The sequence below is a fragment of the Taudactylus pleione genome, unplaced genomic scaffold, assembly GCF_031769625.1.
Source record: "Taudactylus pleione unplaced genomic scaffold, aTauple2 ptg000016l, whole genome shotgun sequence".
Classification (NCBI taxonomy): Eukaryota; Metazoa; Chordata; class Amphibia; order Anura; family Myobatrachidae; genus Taudactylus; species Taudactylus pleione.
In genome coordinates this window covers 9,206,418-9,225,464 of record NW_028284418.1, presented here as the reverse complement: position 1 = coordinate 9,225,464, position 19,047 = coordinate 9,206,418, and the positions used below count along the sequence as shown (strand labels likewise).

The 19,047-nt window shown below is 44.7% G+C and overlaps 1 protein-coding gene across 5 annotated transcripts in view; it reads left to right on the top strand.

Annotated features, from left to right (window-relative positions):
* SLC39A11 (solute carrier family 39 member 11) overlaps positions 1–19,047 on the top strand; it is a 536,505-nt gene that overhangs the window by 217,607 nt on the left and 299,851 nt on the right. For 4 of the 5 annotated variants that reach the window (XM_088474528.1, XM_088474527.1, XM_088474529.1 and 1 more), the window contains one exon: positions 6,630–6,762. In XM_088474528.1, coding sequence (XP_088330654.1) covers positions 6,630–6,762 — 133 coding nt within the window. The remainder of the gene's footprint in view (positions 1–6,629; positions 6,763–19,047) is intronic. The other variant, XM_088474526.1, reaches the window with a different exon arrangement.

Here is a 19,047-nt window from a genome sequence, read left to right as displayed (position 1 = left end):
CTCGGATAGATCATGAGATCGTAAGACAGATTGGGTGTCTTTTTTCCAAAATCGTGATCACGATGGCAAGGGAGCTCCCGTGAAAGTTCATGAGGAAATTGGCCATAAAATCGTATCGTGAGCACATTGGTATGTGTGTGGGCACCTTAACACAAATCTTAACTGAGAGGGATCCTTTGGAAACCTTTTCTCTTTTCGGTATCCACACCTAATTATCTGACTAATGCTGGGCATAGACTATACAATTATCTGTCCAATCTGGCTGGTTGGAATGAAAATCTGGTAATGTATGGGAGCAAATGACATTCGAACATTTGTTCACAAACACTGGAAAACAGACACAAATGGACTTTTTGCCAAACTGGTTAAATAAAACAAATTTAATCAATCTGAACAATTGTTTTTGTCTGTTTTCTAGTGTTTAAAACCATATAATCGATTGTCATTTGCTCCCATACATTACCAGGTTTTCATTCCAACCAGCCAGATTGGACAGATATCTGACAGATAATGTATAGTGTATGACCAGCATTAGTAATAAACAGGTACACATGGATGAGCAGATGATTAAAAACAATGAGGTACTCCGACCCTAATCAAATGCACCTTAAATAATTATGTGCTGTTTTACACACACAATTTAGGTACAAAAAAGTGAGACCGTGTTTCTAAACTCATAACAGTGCGCTAGAGAGTGCTTTGTGTATCTCGCAGCCAGCGCTGGTTACAAGCAAGCCTTGTGCCAGCCGCGGGTCTCCTGCCCCCTGACAGTGATGTACTGCTGCTAAGCAGGTTGTAATCACTGTGATTGAGGGCCTCCCACTCTGCCATATTTTTGTATTGACTGATATGAAAAAGGCCAAGGAATTAATCACTTTGTTTACTAATGCAAACTCTGCTCCTGGCATTTCCAGCACAATGACTCCTTGTAGTTGTTTGTAAAAGAGACTGATTGCTTTTTAATTATTCAGAGAAATTGTTTTTGATGGGTTGTCTCTTCGTATGATTGTTTAACTGCTCGGTTGCTGGAATGAGACTGGAGGTAACATCTGAGGTACGGTAGCACAGAACACGTAAACGGTAGGCTAGAAAATGCTGGTCACTGCTTCTGTGGAAAACCTCAGATTTATATCAAGGATCAAATATATCTTACATTACATTTCTAAACATGCTGTAACGTATATTTGGACGAAATGTAAAAAGCATTTCATTATGTAGATAATGTTCTTTTTGACCTGCAGCTCTCAGAGTTTTGTGGAACAACCAACCCAGTCAGAGGCTAGCATTCTGGGACTAGGATTTATTTGATATAAAAGGAGTACTCAACACAAAAAAAAGTCAGCTCCAGGTTCCAGAATTAAAGGATCCAAGGAATAGACTGTATAGCCATGGCCAAAAGTTTTGAGAATGACACAAGTATTGGTTTTCACAAAGTTGTGGCTTCAGTGTTTTTAGACCTTTTTGTCAGATGCTACTATGGTATACTGAAGTAAAATTACAAGCATTTCATAAGTGTCAAAGGCTTTTATTGACAATTCATTAAGTTTATGCAAAGAGTCAATATTTGCAGTGTTGACCCTTCTTTTTCAAGACCTCAGCAATTCGCCCTGGCATGCTGTCAATCAAATTTAGGGCCACATACTGATGGCCGCCCATTCTTGCCTAATCAATGCTTGGAGTTTGTCAGAGTTTGTGGGTTTTTGTTTGCCAACCCGCCTCTTGAGGATTGACCACAAGTTCCCAATGGTATTAAGATCTGGGGAGTTTCCTGGCCATGGACTTAAAATTTTGATGTTTTGTTCCCCGAGCCACTTAGTTATCACTTTAGCCTTATGGCAAGGTGCTCCATCATGCTGGAAAAGGCATTATTCGTCACCAAACTGTTCTTGGATGGTTGGGAGAAGTTGCCCTTGGAGGATGTTTTAGTAGCATTCTTTATTCATGGCTGTGTTCTTAGGCAAACTTGTGAGTGAGCCCACTCCCTTGGCAGAGAAGCACCCCCACACATGAATGGTCTTAGGATGCGTTACTGTTGGCATGGGTGGACAAACAAAAACCCACAAATTCTGTCACACTCCAAGCATTGATTAGACAAGAATGGGCGGCCATCAGTCAGTATGTGGCCCAGAAGTTGATTGACAGCATGCCAGGGCGAATTGCAGAGGTCTTGAAAAAGAAGGGTCAACACTGCAAATATTGACTCTTTGCATAAACTTAATGTAATTGTCAATAAAAGCCTTTGATACTTATGAAATGCTTGTAATTGTACCTCAGTATACCATAGTAACATCTGACAAAAATGTCTAAATACAACCAATATTTGTATCATTCTCAAAACTTTTGGCCATGGATATACTTCAAGAGATTGCAAGAAACAGATTAGTATTTAGTTGCAGAAGCAATGTTTCAGATCTAGTGTGATCCTTTCCAAAACTATATGTATAGGTTGAGAAAGGATCACACTAGGGGCCTGATTCAGAGATGGCCGCAATGCCAGTGTTAATGCAGTTGAGAGATTATTAGTGGGCTGCGCATGCGTCAAGTTTCGGTCTCTGCCTGCAACTGGAAGGTCAATAATCTACTGATCTGCGACCGATTCCGCGTCTTTGTACGCAATTGCTTGGATTTGTGAAGCCCCGGTGGGCATCTCAATACAAACTGAGGCGGCTGCGATATTTACATATTTTTGCACAGCCACTGCGAATAAATCTGCAGCTGAGGCGGCATTAGCGCACATCTCTGCATCAGGTCGTAGATCCGAAATGTCACTTCTGCTTTATACGATTAGTACATATATGTGTTATACTTATAATATAATAAAGATATAGTTTATACTTGACATAAGTATGAGGTTTTTCCTCAGAAGCGGTACTACAAAAATAGATATACACTGTGGTGATCTGCAAATACTTCCATGCTGTAAAGTGTTTAAGTTTACAAAGATTCTAATTCTAGAGAGTTTTTTTTATATTTGTCATTTGTACTGGTTCATTGTGGTGGCCCTATTCTGCTTGTCAGAATCAAGAGTAGAAGCTTGCACAGTAGGACAAAAATATCATTGGGTCATATAATAATAATCGTCAATAGACGTGAGAAAGAGAAAGGTCCTTGGCATTTCCAGCTGAAGATTCTCAACACAAAGCATGTTTCATAGCCTGCCTTAAACAATAGCTTTCATATAAAGGGCACGTCCCCGCATCTTTGGAACAGTGGAAAGGACATTGTTTGAATTTGCTTTGTGTAATGATATTAAGTATCTATGTAGACAGCATATTTATGTTTATAAAAGCTGAAAAAGCTTTGATTAGAAATCTGCCCTGCAATGTACAGCATTATTCTACTTCTCAACATAAGCAACAGACGCGAGATCGAGCCAGGCAAATTGACTGCCACTGTATAAGCAGTTGACGCTAAGGAACCCGGTTAAAGTTCAGTTGTGCCCTATAAACTCCACCAATTAATATGAAAACCACCAGTCAACACTTTTTAGCGCCTAAGTGGGAGATGAAAATCAGTTTTCTGCGTTTTACTTTAGTGAGACAGATAATAGAAACTCTTATTAGAAACATGGATTTGGTGTCTGGCTGGTCATTTCGAGAGAACATTGATGTTAAAGGCTTAAGGATATATTTACTAAATTGCGGATTTTTAGAAGTGGAGATGCTGCCCATAGTAACCAATCAGATTCTGCTTAACATTTATCTAGCACCTTCTAGAAGATACTAGATTGCGTCTGATTGGTTGCTATGGGCAACATCTCCACTTCTAAAAACCTGCACTTCCGTAAATATACCCTTAGTGGGTTTGTGGTTTATAAACCTTCTTTGTGAAACATATTTTCCAGTTCTATAGTCTGACCAGCTACATAGTTACATAGGGGGGAATTTAATTCAACGCGAGTTGAATAGCGCCGGGAGCGAGCTCCCGGAGCTATTCAATTCAGTCTGCTGTATGGTCGGAGAATGCCGGTTATCTCTGACCAAAGTGCCGGGGCGCTCAGCTGTTAGCGCCGCGCTAAGCAGAAAAACAGCTGCACCCCCTGCTCTTTCCCCAGGGGGGTGTGAGAAGAAATCCTTAGCCCGCCCAAACAGCGCAGTGTATTGAATAGCTTTGGGAGCTCCCTCCCGTCGCTATTCAACATCGCGCTGAATTGAATTCCCCCCAGTGTCACATAACGTTCACTATTGAGACATTTGTGTCAATAATGACTTCTACAGTAGCTCGTAAATTAGGTGCATTGTTATATAGGATGTCACTGTCTATTGTAATAGGCTTCGGGCCACAGATGTTTGTCTGCTTTTGAACTCTGCACAGAAGCATCCTCTTGAAAAGTTGTGTATGATGCGTGTTAAAATGGGTCACAAAGATACGCCTCAAAAGTGTTTGGAAATAATTCAAAAGTGGTTCCTTGCTTTCAATAGCTGCCTTGGGATCTGTACACCACTTAACCAAACGACTGGTAGCAGCAAATGCATGCACAACAAGGTTGGCTCAAGGAGGCACAAATGGGATATGTGGAGGTGCCACAGAAAAGCTGAAGGGGATGTCTCATTTTCAATGGTGTTGTTGGTACCTCATTTTTTGAGTGAAACTCTGCACGATGCAGTAAATCACTCAGAGACTGTGTGATGAGATTACATTATGTGGGAACCTGATCAAGTTAATCTCTGCAGAGGCAATTTACCTGCTTCCCTTAGTGGGCTATAGAGGAATTCCATTAAAGGTATTTGATCTGAATGCATTAAGGTTGAGAGTGGAATCTCAATTTTGTTACATTGCTCATCTGTCATCAACTGTTTATTTATGCAGGCCCTGCAAGGTTAAATTTACCCCTCTCACCAATAGAAGTGTACCATTAATTCTCACAAGAGAATTGCTCATAGTCTCTAAACATGGAGTTTCAGTCATTTCTGAAAAGTCAGTGATGGAGTATAATGGACAGGATGAGGCTGTGTGATATTCTGTATTTAGGGGCATATGTATCAAAGCTTGATGTGAGATAAAATTGTGAAATATATATCACCAATCAATCAGCTCCAAACTATAATTTCTTAAACACAGCCTGCAAAATGTAAGTTAGAAGCTGATTGGTTTTTGATGTGAGATAAAATTGTGATATATATATCAAAAACCAATCAGCTTCTAACTTACATTTTGCAGGCTGTGTTTAAGAAATGATAGTTTGGAGCTGATTGATTGGTGATATATATTTCACAATTTTATCTCACATCAAAGCTTTGATACATATGCCCCTTAATGTGAAAAAAAAGAAGTGGAACTCGCATTATGATCTATGCAGGAAGCCATGAACATTTTCTTTAAACATTAAAAAATGTGGGGCCAAAAACGTGCCGCTATAGAGTTCCTGTGTGTTCTGGCACAAATAAAGTCCCGGTGGTAAATAAAAGCTCATTATGTACAAAACAGACATAAGTTAGTGGATATTTTGGAGCTAAATCATCAGCAGACCCTGATACATCTATAAACTAATATCAGGAATTCTGCTTATCTCACCTGTGAAGTAAACTTACACCTCACGGTTTAATAGATTATTCATCTGTCCTGCTTTATTCATTCTCAGTCACGTCTCTTTTCTTTAATGTAGTATATTTATAGTTTGGGTCTATACATTATTTTCTTTCAGCTATGCATCAAAGTAATCTTGCCAAGTAACCTTTTAATTGTTTACTTGTGCAAGCATCTCTGAATACTGCCTTACCTTTCCTTATGGCACCATACCTCCCAAATATTAGAAAATGTAAAATTAGGACATAGCCAAAAGGGGGCATGGGCTACGCTATACATGGGTCCTTCCCCTTGGGGCATGCCATGTGCTTCCAAAGTGGTAGACTGCACCCAAACCCTCTTCTCTCCCTTAAAACACCCTTTCAATACTGTGGCATTAAAAGAGCGTCCAGCATACCTCCCAACTGCGTCAAATCAGGGGCATTTTGTGTGTTTAATGTTGAAGAGCAAATATATTCCACTAGAAGTAGTAAATGCTGTCTTTTTAGGTATAGTAGATATGAGAGAGAATAAATGTATAATCCCAATTGTCTAATATAATTGTTAAATCCAAGTCTTGAGAAAATTACATATGTACTGATAATATTCAGTACATGGAAAGTAAGGTATAGTATGGGTGATTCATTTTGTCAATACTTAAAAAAATAAAGGAAAAAATATACTGGTAAAATGAGAAGCACAGTTCAGGTTGAAACTTCCATCAGTTACACAATGATTCATCATATTAATTTCCTCATCTGTCTCAGAGCGGGTACTCTCTCTCTGTACAGATAAGGACAATATTTGCCATTTCTGAAACCTTTTTTTTAATCAGTAGAATATAGTGAAGCTGCTAATGGGCTGTAACCTGTTTATCTTCTTGACACAAGCCAATTAAAGATTGGATATAGGACTGGCCTGGCAGCCAAGGAAATACTGTATGGCATGAAATTCAGTGTACTTGTGAAACAAACATTTTACCTTTTTTCTATAATATAATTATTATTTAAAATAATGTGTGTATGTCTGGCTATGTTGAAGTTTTTTGTTTCATTTAGTAGTTTCACTGTATCTGGTTATTTGTCTATCTCTGCTCAGTGTTGTACTCTCTCTCTCTCTCACAGGGCATTGACAATGATCCATATTCCACTGCTGCCTTAAATTATGATTCCAACCCTGCCAAGAAAAAGGATGAAGGTTCAGCATACGAGGACCGTGAGCTGAGCATCCGCATAGGTAGAGTGGTCTCTCACACAGGCAAGCATACTTTATTGTCATATACCACGCATAAAGACCCTACAGGGCACCCTCTTGGGCTTCCGCCAGTAACTAGTCCCTGGTTGTCACATGTCTACACATTCCATATTGTTTCCTACAGTAAATGTTTTTTTATTTGTGGTTTTTGTGATATTTACTGTTTGCACTTTATTCGATTGAAGTCATTATTTTGACTTGTGACATCCAGACACTGTTGACTGATGATGCCTCAACTTGTTTACTTCTAACTCATTGTACTTTTATGGGAAATAAAGGATTCCATTCCAGCTATAAGCAGGCTATTGCAGGTATTCCACACTCAACATACTCCTACATGAGAGTTGATACATTAGTGTCCATTTAATTGGTTAAGGTAATATGTAAATGATTACATAGTGTAGTGTGGAAATGCCTACAACAGTCCCCTTGTCTCCTGTGTGCTTTTCTTTCTCTTTATGGAATATCTATTTGGGCACTTCCCCACAGGACCTTCATTTTCCTATGCCTATCAGTGATTTGAAATGCATGTCTGGTACTAAAAATAAAAACATACTTCAGTCTGTAAACTGTATTCCAATATAAAGGGTTAGAAGAGTCCTGTGACCACAGAGTTACCTCTGATAGTTACTTCCACTCTACACTTGTTCTGCTATGCAAAAGATCAATTCTTCTTTAGATTTCTTTTCCTGAAGGCTCGGCAGCAGATACAGTAGGAGCAAGTGTTAGTTCACTAGGGTCGCACTGAGATTTATAGGCTTATAAAGGTTGTGGAGGAAGTAGGTGGGGGCTCTGACTCCATGTGTGCTGTCATTAGGAATTCTAACAGCCATGCAGGTTGTGGCTTCTCCTATTTATTTCTATTGGGGAGGTGTATAGCAAGATTTTATTTATTGTACAAGATGATGAGAATCAAAATCGTGTTTCAAGTCACCTTTTTAATAATACACTCAAGTATGTCAGACTTTTACCTCACCCCAAAAATAAAATGTATGTGTGTGTATTGTATTAGAGATGCATTGTTCAAAACATTGCTCCATGGTCCAGCTCTGATGCTCACGTGCCCACTGTAGGCGCTTTTGGCAGTGGACAGGGATTAGCATGGTAACTGTGACCAGTTTGCGGCTACGCATCTCCACAAGCTACTGCGATGCACTCTGCGTTCTGATCTCTTTCTATCCTAGACAGCATTAACTTTTTCAGCAATTTGTGCTACAATAGGTCTATGGGATCAGACCAGGCGGACTAGCCTTCATTCCCCACACGAATCAATGAGCCTTGGGCACCCATGAACATGTCCCTGGTTCACCGTTTGTACTTCCTTGGACCACATTTGGTACCGATGTATCCTCATACATCTAGCCTCAATATGTCACGTGGCGCTAGATGCCAGGCACAAGTGAGCCGCCAGGTCCTGTGCATCTATTTTGCATCGTTTGACGAAAATGTGTCTTAGTCGCAATGTAATGTGACTAGGACGCACAGGAGACTGTGCTGACTAATATATGTGGCATATGTATATCTGTGTGCGACTGAGTCTATATATCAAGCACAATGGAATGTGCCGTGGAAAAATCTCTCGGCCACTGCATTGTAGCACTTCGTATATAGATACAGCGACTATATATATATATATATATATATATATATATATATATAATTTGAGTGTTATTGGTCTCTGAGATTTAAAAAAAAAAAATCTTACTTCGGCGCTTGTAGGCATGGCTTTAATGCAGCGTATCCACTAGCCGATAAAATGAACGATATCGGAATCGTTCATTATATCGGCCAGTGGATATGCCGTCAACGACCAGCAATGCGCGCTCCCACTGGTCGTTGACGACGTCACTCATCACCCGAACCTGCTGTTCAACCTGATGATATTGTCTGGTTGTGCAGGTTCGGGAATGAGGGAAGGTGCCGGCTCTGAAGGATATCGTGAATTATATCGTTCAGTGTGTGTGCTCAGTGTCGTTAGGGACATTGAGCACACCAATGCAGTGGACACACTACATGATATCGCTCATGGAGCGATATCGTGTAGTGTATATGCGGCTTAACACATTCAATGCCAGATTAAACTTTAATATCCTGCAATAGAAATTGTACAGCAATGTACAGTATATTAATTAATTTTGTTAATGTGTGACCGTTCATACATTGCAATTTAATTAATATCTGCTTTTTCTGGGATGTTATTGGAGGCATAATGCTATTGACGGCACGCAGCACAGACGGGTCGCACTGATCCCATCCATATTTCTGTGTCAATGACACAGGTTCATGTAGCACGAATCTCTCTGGTCTGTGCTACATGCATCTGTATCGTGCATGACATCGTTCCGTGTAAACGATTTCATTAAAATCGTGGAAGATAGGTCGATATTTTCCTGCAGGTTCAGTTGATCTGAAATGACAGCGGAGGCGAGTATCGGCATCGTTATCATGCCCACAGACTGCACTTTTTACGCGATTGGTCGTTCCAATCGATCAAAAACGGGCAAATTGTGTAACAAAATTGCACCGTGTATGGGGGTCTTAAGGCTGTCAAGGTTGCCTATGTGCAAAATGTGGCCCTGGGTGCGTCCGTATGGCCCAAGCTTATCTCTGAATCTCCACAGATCGTATGAGCCCTCAAAGGTGACCACACACACGTGACTACTGAACTACACTCATTCTTGATGCTTTATTTCCTCATGCACATATCCATTAATACAGCAATTTTATTATACTTTTAATACTTAGGTACACTTTAGGTAAGATCATACTTCCCATTATGTTGGTTTTTAAATAGTCCTAAGAAATGTTCCAGTACCAGCTTCTGTGTCCAATAGTCTCAGGGCAGACTGATAATTAAGCATCTGGGCCTATTGCTTCTAATCTTGGCTATAGCACCCTGAAGCGTGTTTCTGCCTTCTACCACCTGTGCATGAAGCTAATGAGGGAGGCTGTGATCCTGCCAAAGATCTGGTTCCTATTGTTTGTCCAAAAATCTATTTTCTTTCTAGTTGCAACTGACATTAGACAGTATGTCTATTCCTACACTCACAAAGTGATGATCCAACTTGTAGATCATGGGAAGGCTATTTCTTTATTTTCATTGCACTTAAATATTCTTCCTTGTTATGTGATGAATTTGTTTTTCCTCTCCCATTAGATTTTATGGGTGTGAGGTATATTTTAGAGGTCAAGTCAGAAAATGTATGCAGTATAGTAAGTAATCATTTAGATGTCTCTGATCAATAAAGAGTGAGAGAGAATATCCGACACAGCGTAGGGGAGCGATGAATCAGAGGCCTGGCGCTGGGAATATGCTTGTCTTACTGAGAGTTTAAAAGGTTGACAACTGAGCTTGAATTCCTTCATAGATGAAATGGGTACATCGTGCTGAGTAGTAACAAATGTCTAGGATGTCATGCTCCCAGTGGTTTAAAAACTTTTTTAGTTTAGATTAGTTTTTGCCACGTCCTTATCTTGTTTGCTCATCTGACTGTATATGTTGAAGATCACGGACCATAGCTAGAGCAGGATAACTTGTTCCATCTAGACCTGTGTAGGGTTTTGTCTACTCTGAGGCCTACTTGCCATGTTCCACGTGGGATCATTTGTTGAAATGTCTGCATAGAAAAGCTATTAATAAACACTAGGAATAAAAAATTATGGGAAAAGTAGGTTATTCTTAAAATCAGTATATGAATTATACAAATATACAGTACTTACAGGCAGGGCCGGATTAAGGTCTGTGGGGGCACCTGGGCAACAAACTTGTTGGGGCCCCTATATACCACCATTTTTTGTCACCCTAGGAACATTTATTTCTTTGTATGCACCTTAATGCCCCCAGTAGTAATGTCCCTCTTGCAATGCCCACTGTAGTAGTGCCCCTTATGCAATCTCCCCAGTAGCAGTGCCCCCTGTAATGGTCCCCCCAATGCAGGCCCCCTGTAGTAGTTCCCCTTATGCAGTGCCCCCAGTAGTGGTCTCCTATGCAGTGCCCCTTATATAGTGCCCACAGTAGTAGTCCCCCCTATGCAGTGCCCCTTATATAGTGCCCAAAGTAGTAGGACCCCCCTATGCAGTGCCCCTTATATAGTCCCCCCAGTAATGCTCCTCGATGCAGTGCTCCCTGTAGTAGTTTCCCTTAGGTAGTGCCCCCCCTATGAAGGCCTCCTTATATAGTGCTCCCCTATGCAGTGCCAGTGGCCCCCCTATGCAGTGCCAGTGCCCCCAGTAATGCTCCCCTATGCAGTGCCAGTGCCCCCAGTAGTGGCTCCCTTATGCAGTGCCAGTGCCCCCAGTAGTGGCTCCCTTATGCAGTGCCAGTGCCCCCAGAAGTGGCCCCCCCTATGCAGTGCCAGAGCCCCCCTATGCAGTGCCCCAAGTGGTGGCCCCCCCATGCAGTGCCAGTGCCCCCTGTAGAGGCCCCCCTATGCAGTGCCCTAGGTAGTGTCCCCCCCCCATGCAGTGCCAGTGCCCCCTTACAAATGCATAAAAAAAAAAAACCACTTACCTGAATCCTGCCGTGACCGCTGCTATCCCCTCCTCCGGCAGGCAGTCTATGGGAGAGATGTCATGAGGAGAGACGTCATGACATCTCTCCCATCACCCATTGCGGGAGCCGGAAAGCGGAGCTCATGAGTGAGCTCCAGCCCGGCTCCCTCCGTGGGTGCAGCAGCCAATGAGAGTCTGTGTGACTCTCATTGGCTGCCAAAACAAACACACTGCCGCTGGGTGTCAGCAGCGGTGTGTTTGTAGTAACAACAAACACACCGGCACCCGGCGACAGTGTGTTCTTTGTTTTTTGTGTAGTGTAGACCGCACTACTGCGGTCCGCACTACACTGAATTTGTGTTGGGGCCCTCTATGTGTGGGGGCCCCTGGACGAACGCCCCTATCGCCCCGCCCATAATCCGGCCCTGCTTACAGGGCTTGAAATGAAAACCATGATGTTGAAAATGTCTTGTTTTAGGGCTGGAATTTAGCCAGCTCCTGATTGCAAATGTTTTGTGGGACATACCCACAGCTAGGCATTCACTCATCATCAGCAAACCAGAGTGTGCAATTAGGGGGTTAGGCCCCCGAATTCGTTCCACTCGCCCTACTGCAGGTGTTAGATGCTGTGAATGCCAGTGAAAAAGGCCTAGCAGATTAGATTGTAGAGGTGCAGTATGTCTTATCTATTCTATATCAAGTTTTACAATGCGTTCAGAGGCTGATAAGCACATCTCTACTTTGGAAGATTCTGTGTTTCCACTAAAGGTGCATGTGGGCATCCTGGATTTGAAAATGGCTGCTGTGCAACGGAAATTAAAGGACATGGATGGCATCTCAGACAGAACAATGTGTGCTTTGTGGGGCCTGCTGCAGAAGGCTCCAGTCTTGAAGATTTCCTAGAAAATGGCTCCAGGACAACTTTGGCAGAATCTTCCTGACTCCTGTCGCCCTATATTCTTTCACCCTTTTGATGATAACATTTTCACTAAGTATCTGACTACCAGACTCAACCTGGTGATTACACTTCTGAACCACCCAGACCAGACGTAATTCATGCTGGGCAAGTCTACTTCCATTAACCTTACACTGTTTACCCATTTGCAGATTTTTTACGGGACGGAATCATCATCTGTAATTGTTTCATTAGGTACACTAAGGCTTATGAATTAGTGGAATGGTCCTTCCTGTGAGAGACTATGCAATATTTCGGGATTCAACTTTTACATTGGGACCGGTCACTAGGGTATCAGTTAGCAGTTTTACTTCATCCTCCTTTCCTTTGTCATGGGGTATGATGCAAGGCTGCCCCTTATACTCCGTACCACCCTCATACACCCATTTTACTCCGACCACCATTACACCCCCTGTCCTTGTGTATTTGGTCCTCCTTTTTTTCTTTTCTTGTTGTTATGTTGAAAAATGCACTCATACTATGATTGTACTTGTTGATTCTTGAGTACATAAATGAAATGTATCTAGGGTCTTAGGGCCTGATTCAGACCCACTCGCGAGCGGCTGTCCGCTCGCAAGTGGGTCGATGTTCTTCACTGAGCATGCGCACGACGGAGGGAGCTCCGTCGTGCGTATGCGCCAGACGCGACGAGCGAAGGAAAGTCCTTCGCTCGTTGTGTCTGATCAAAGGGGGCGTGCTGTCGATGTTGATTGACAGCACGCCCCCTTTGGTGGGCGTGCCGGGGGCGTGCCTCCATGACGGGGGCGTTCCCATGGGAACGCCTCCCGGCAGAAGCCGGCTCACTGACATCACTAGTGATGTCAGTGGGAGTGATTTTGGCTCTGATAGAGCCAAAATCACTCCGGAGCTTGCGGTTGAAAACCTCAACCGCAGGCTCCGGCTCGCAGTTTCGATGGTCGCGATGGTCACGACCATCGCGGCCATCAAAATGCACGCTCGTATAGGCTGTGGGTGGTGACCCACAGCTATACGAGCGTCCAGGAGGACGCTCCATTTTCATGGAGGGTGGCCCTCATTCAGAGCGTGCGCTCTGCTCAGAGCGTACGGCTCTGAATGAGGGCCTTAATCTGGGCTCCAAGATAGATAATGTGGTACTATATGTAAGTTACTTGTTTTTCTTAATTTCTCTCCCTCTGTATCATGGGCTTCGGAACGAAGGGGGGGGGGAAGACAATGGGGTGTCTCGCCCCCCAAAAAACAATTTGAAAGGCGAGGCGGACGGTCAGGGCTGTGTTTTATAGCAATAGTCTGCACGGCCCCTGCACCGCATGGAGGAGGAGATGTAATGTGCAGTCTTTAAGTTAAAGCACGGCACACAACACCTGCTCCTCCGTGCGGTGCAGGGCCATATAAAGGCCCTGATTCAGAGCCGGACGCTCTGACAGAGCGCTCGCTCTGAATCAGGGCCGTCCCTCCTAGTTTTTGGAGCGGCCTACTGGCCGCTCGCATAGCTGTGGGTAACCACCCACAGCTATAGCAAGCGGCCAAAATGATGGTCGCGATGGTCAAGACCATCGCGACCATCGGGCTTGCGACGAGACCCTGCGGTAGGGTCTCGCTGCCGCAAGCCCTGGAGTGCTTTTGGCTCTATCAGAGCCATAAGCACTCCCACTGACATCACTAGTGATGTCAGTGGGGCCGGCCCCAGACGGTAGGCGTTCCCATGGGAACGCCTCCGTCTGGGCAGCCACGGCCCCGGCACGCCCACCAAAGGGGGCGTGCTGTCAATCACTATCGACAGCACGCCCAATTTGGTGCGAGACCCATAACGACGGCTTGGCCGTCGTTATTCGGGTCTCGCGCATGCGCACGACGGAGCCGCCTCCGTCGTGCGCATGCGGACTTGGGCAACATCGACCCGCTTGCGAGCGCACAGCGCTCGCGAGTGGGTTTGAATTAGGCCCAAAGTCCCCTGTTTGGGGGTTTGAGTGTTCGTTCAGGTTAATCTCTGGAACCGGTGGATTTTGATGGGGTTTTTACTATTCTTTACAGCATTGGTCGAGGAAGGTTTAGGTGTATGAACCATTCAACTGTGACAAAGGGAGCCGAGCAGTGATGACTTTAGTGAAGCAAGTGACAGAAAAAAATCATGCACCAAGCTGCTGTATAGGTGCTGTCCACGTTGCTGAAAAATCAAGAGAGCATCTGAAACGGAGGCTTCAAATAAAGCAAGTTACAGAAAAAACTGTTGTGTTTTGTGAGTGTCTGACTGCTACTGCTGCAGGTCTGAGGGCTGCACTTTGATTGGATCTCTGAGACAGTGAGAGCCAATCAGAGATACTACTGTGCCCTGTTGCTTAGCAGCAGCCTAGAAAAAAGGGAGGAAGTCAGGGACTGAGCAGGGTCATGTCTGAGGCAGACAGAGAGTGAGAGCCTCCAACGAACCTATGAAGATGCCCTAATGTAGACACAGTAGCCAGGAAGAAGCCAGGGAAGGCATAGCTATCAGGAGTTAAAAAAAACAAAAACAAAAAAACCACCTTCGGAACACATCTAATTTATCCATTCGATGGTGGAATACATCGGACCGCCACCATCAGAACAAAAACATCAATGGTTATATGTCTTTAACAATTCTCCAGTTTTTCTCTCCCTAAAAATTAAAATCAGATTAAACTGCCTTGTTTCCTCTCTGGTCTGGGTGTATCGTCATGCTCGCATTTAGATTAGTGTGCTTACTAGGTCTTGTATCAGTGACGGTTCTAGGGGCGGGCTAACAATGCCGTCACCCGGAGCGCCGGCCCATAGAGTGCGCCACTGGGTCCCAAGAAGGAATAAAAACTGCGCCGGTCCCCGTAGCCCCCGCTAGCCACCGCAGGGATGCTCCATTTGCTGGGCGCCCGCTGAGATTTGTTACCAGCGGGCACCCCCGAGCCCCGACTTCTGGCTCCCGCATAGAGCACTATGGGAGGGACGTCATGACGTCTCTCCCATAGATCCGAGGAGTCGGAGCTCACTCCTGAGCTCCGGCTCGCGCAAAGAGCACTATGGGAAGATCTCTCCCATAGATCCGTGGAGCGGTCGGACCGGACGGCAGCAGATGCAGGAGCGGTGCTTAAGGTAAGTATTGTGTTTGTATTTTATTTGTATTTTTTTTTTTAGAAGCACTTGCACTGGGGGAACTACTAGAGGGAACACGACTATAGGGGGCATTACTAATTGGGGCCTTACTACTGGGGGCATGACTATAGGGGACATTACTAATGTGGGCACTATTATAGGGGGCATTACCACTGGGGACAAAACTATTGGGGGCATTACCAATGGGGGCACTACTACTGTGGGCACTACTATAGGGGGCATGACTAATTTTAGGCCTTACTATAGGGTGCATTACTACTGGGGGCACGACTATAGGGGGGATTACTATTGGGGGCATTACTACTGGGAGCACTACTATATTGAGCATTACCACTGGGGACACTACTATTGGGGGCATTACAAATGGGGGCACTACTACTGGGGGCATCACTACTATAGGGGGAATTACTACTGGGGGCATTACTACTGGGGGTCATTACCACTAGGGTCACTACCAATTGGGGCACTACTACTGGGGGCGCTACTATAGGGGATATTTCCAATGGGTGCATTACTACTGTGGGCATTACCACTGCGTGCACTACTAATGTGATCACTGCATGGGGGGCACCACTACCCGGGCCTTTGTGTAAGGGGCACCACTGCTGTGAGCATTGTATAAGGGGCACTACTACTGTGGGCATTGTATTAGGGGCACTACTACTGTGGGCCTTGTGTATAAGGGGCACTAATTTGGGCATTGTGTAAAAGGGGCACCACTGTGTGTCATAACATGAATAAGGGACGGACTACTGTGTGACCTAATTTGAATTGGGGGTAATGTATTATAAAGGGAATTACTGTGTGGCACAATGTATTTTACAGGGCATTACTGCGTGTGGCGTAATGTATTATAGAGGGCATTACTGCATGTGGCATAATGTGTTATACAGGGTATTATTGCGTATGGCAGAATGTGTTATAAAGGCCATTACTGTATGTCGCATAATGTGTTATAAAGGGCATTACTGCGTGTGGCAGAATGTGTTATATAGGGCATACTGTGTAAGGCGCTTTACTGTGTATGGCAATTATTGGCCATGAGGGGAGAGCTTGGGGGAAGCCCAGCACCTCCATAAGTGCGGGGCACGCCCCACAGTGTGATGAGTTGGGGGTGTACCGCAAGGACACGCCCCCTCCGGAAGCACGTGCGCTTTCGGCGCGTGTAGAGGAACGCCATCTAATAAAAGTTTTCTTTATTTGGGGGAGGGAGGGGGCGCACGCAACTGGGAACTTTCGCCCTGAGCTCCACAATATCTAGAACCGGCCCTGTCTTTTATATTGGGTGATCTCACGCTCCCTCATTTCCAGTTTTATTATTATGCTACCCAGTTGGCTCAGCTATGGTATTGACTTAGAGATTCTGGTCCTCATGCATTACATAATCTTTTGTAGCTGTTACCTCGGACCATGCCTATCTTCAGACATTACTTCGTGTTAAGACATCTACGGCCTGATTCAGCAAGGAACGCAATGCTGCATTTGCACGGAGCCAACCGATGTTTGCAATCCGCGCATGCATATAAAACGCAGTGCGCAAACTAGGTGCTGTGAAGGGGAATGCGATCGCAGATAGCACGCAGACCCACCACCCAGTGAATGACAGGAAGTACTGTTTGTGGGTGGTGACGGGGGTGTGGTCGTGCGAACAAAGGCTTGTCAATGCGTTTCAACGCCGTTGCATGGGCGTGCATAAATTAGGCATTGCTAGACCCTACGCAGCCTGAGCTCTCCCTGCGTGCAGGAGATGTAGCAAAGTCCGCGGGAGGGTCAGATCAACCACTATTGTGAGTATGGGTCCGATGGTTCACGATGTTTAAGCTGTCTTGCCAGGTATAGAGGACGCAAGTAAAGGGAAGTGGGTGGTATTATGTAGTGCTGGCCGTCTACTTATTCTGCTGCTGTGTGCACACTTGCGTTCCTTGCTGAATCGGGTCCCTAGTGCATAGATCCCCCTGTTAGTTCAGGCGGCACAGATTTGGGACTCGGTTACAAAACTTTTTTTTGGATACAATGTTTAAATCCAGCTAATCCTTTGTGGCATTTTCTGGAGCTTTCTGAGCTTTCAGTGTTGCAGGCCAGGGAGGGCTGGGGTATGTGGGGTGTAGTCTCTATTGGGCAATGATATGCTACAGGTGTGATTAAATCGGTCAGTCAGCTGTAGCTAGAATTTGGTATACCCTTCACTAATTTTTATGGATATCTGCAGCTCCGATGTGCTTTGGCAGGGATCGGTATGAATGACAGCCAGACCTATGCCCGACGGTTCAAATCCCGACGCTGCAACACCGACAGGAGTGAAAATCCTGATCGGTAAGTATTCTAAGTAAATCTAACCCTCTCCCTCCCCCCCCCCCCCTCTCCCTAAACCTCCCTTAGGGGTGCCTAACCCTAACCTCCCCTGTAAGTGCCTAAACCTAACCCCCCATTCCCCGCAGCCTAAACCTAAGTCTCCCAGGGGGGTGCCTAACCTTTACCCCCCCAGGAGCCCTGAAACCTAACCCTCCCCCTGTCCGCGCCCGCCGCCCGGCTTACCCTCGATCGGTATGCCGGGCGTCGGGCTCCCGGCGTAGGGCTAATGATAGGCGTCGGGGTTTGACGCCTATCATTAGACCCCTGCCGGGATTAGATAGTCGGGAAGCCGGCGGTGGGCATTTAGACCGTTGGTTTCCTGACTGCATCCCCTTTGTCAGCCTCGTTTCCAGACCCCCCACCCCCCTCAGTGTTCAATTTTCTCTTCTTAAAAAACATACAGTTGATCCCTTCCATCTAGTATCACACATGTACTCCTATCTTATGCGGGTCCATCATTGTGAGGACTTGCCGGGCCTTAAAGCTAAATGGGAGGCAGATGTGGGCGTCTTATAAGATGAGACGTGGCAAACGGCTTTGGGGAGTCTGTGTCTACTACCGCGATTCGTTTACAACAAATTACATTATTTATATTGCATAGTTTATACCTGACTCCCGCTCACACTGTAGATTTGGAGGTCGGTCTAATTTTCAGTGTCCCAAATGCAATGCTATTGTGGGTATCTGGCTTTTGCTGTGGGAGTGTAGCCTGATTAATACCTGATTAATACCTTATGGGACAGGGTAATCCGGGTGATTTCCTCTACAGGGGTCCCTCAAACTTTTCTTAGTCCTTTTGTATGTTCTTTGAGGGTATTAGAAGAGAACCTAACAAATACACTCAACAATACGTGCTTGGATGGCCTCTACTGGACCGGTTTACTGCTCCTGGCTTTCCTTGGTCAATGCTACCATTACACAAGAAAAATGTTTACCTGGGCAGGAACGCTGAATCTACGTTTGCGAGGACCCCTTCTTGGGCATAGTCTGTTTTGGTCTCTGATCTTGGGTCAGGCATATAGCAGCTCGCCAAGTTCTGGTTTATTTGTAGTTGTACGTGTTTACCTATGTCGTTATAACATGTGTAGTTTATTTTTATATCATTTTTGTTTTTCTGTATCGCATATAAAATGTAATCATACTTGCTGACTTTCTGACTGCCCCCTTCAGGAGGGAGCAGCCAGGTCGGTACAGTGACGAGCGTGCCGAAATAATGGGTATTGTAATGCGGGGGGAGGCGGGGCTACGATGATGCAATTTATCACGTACCCTCACTCCTGTATAAATCTTTACCATCTACATAGTTATTTTGAAGGAGCTATAGGATTTTCTAGTTAATTTTTTCCTTGCATTTGTAGCAAAATTGTAAAGATTTACACTCCCAGATG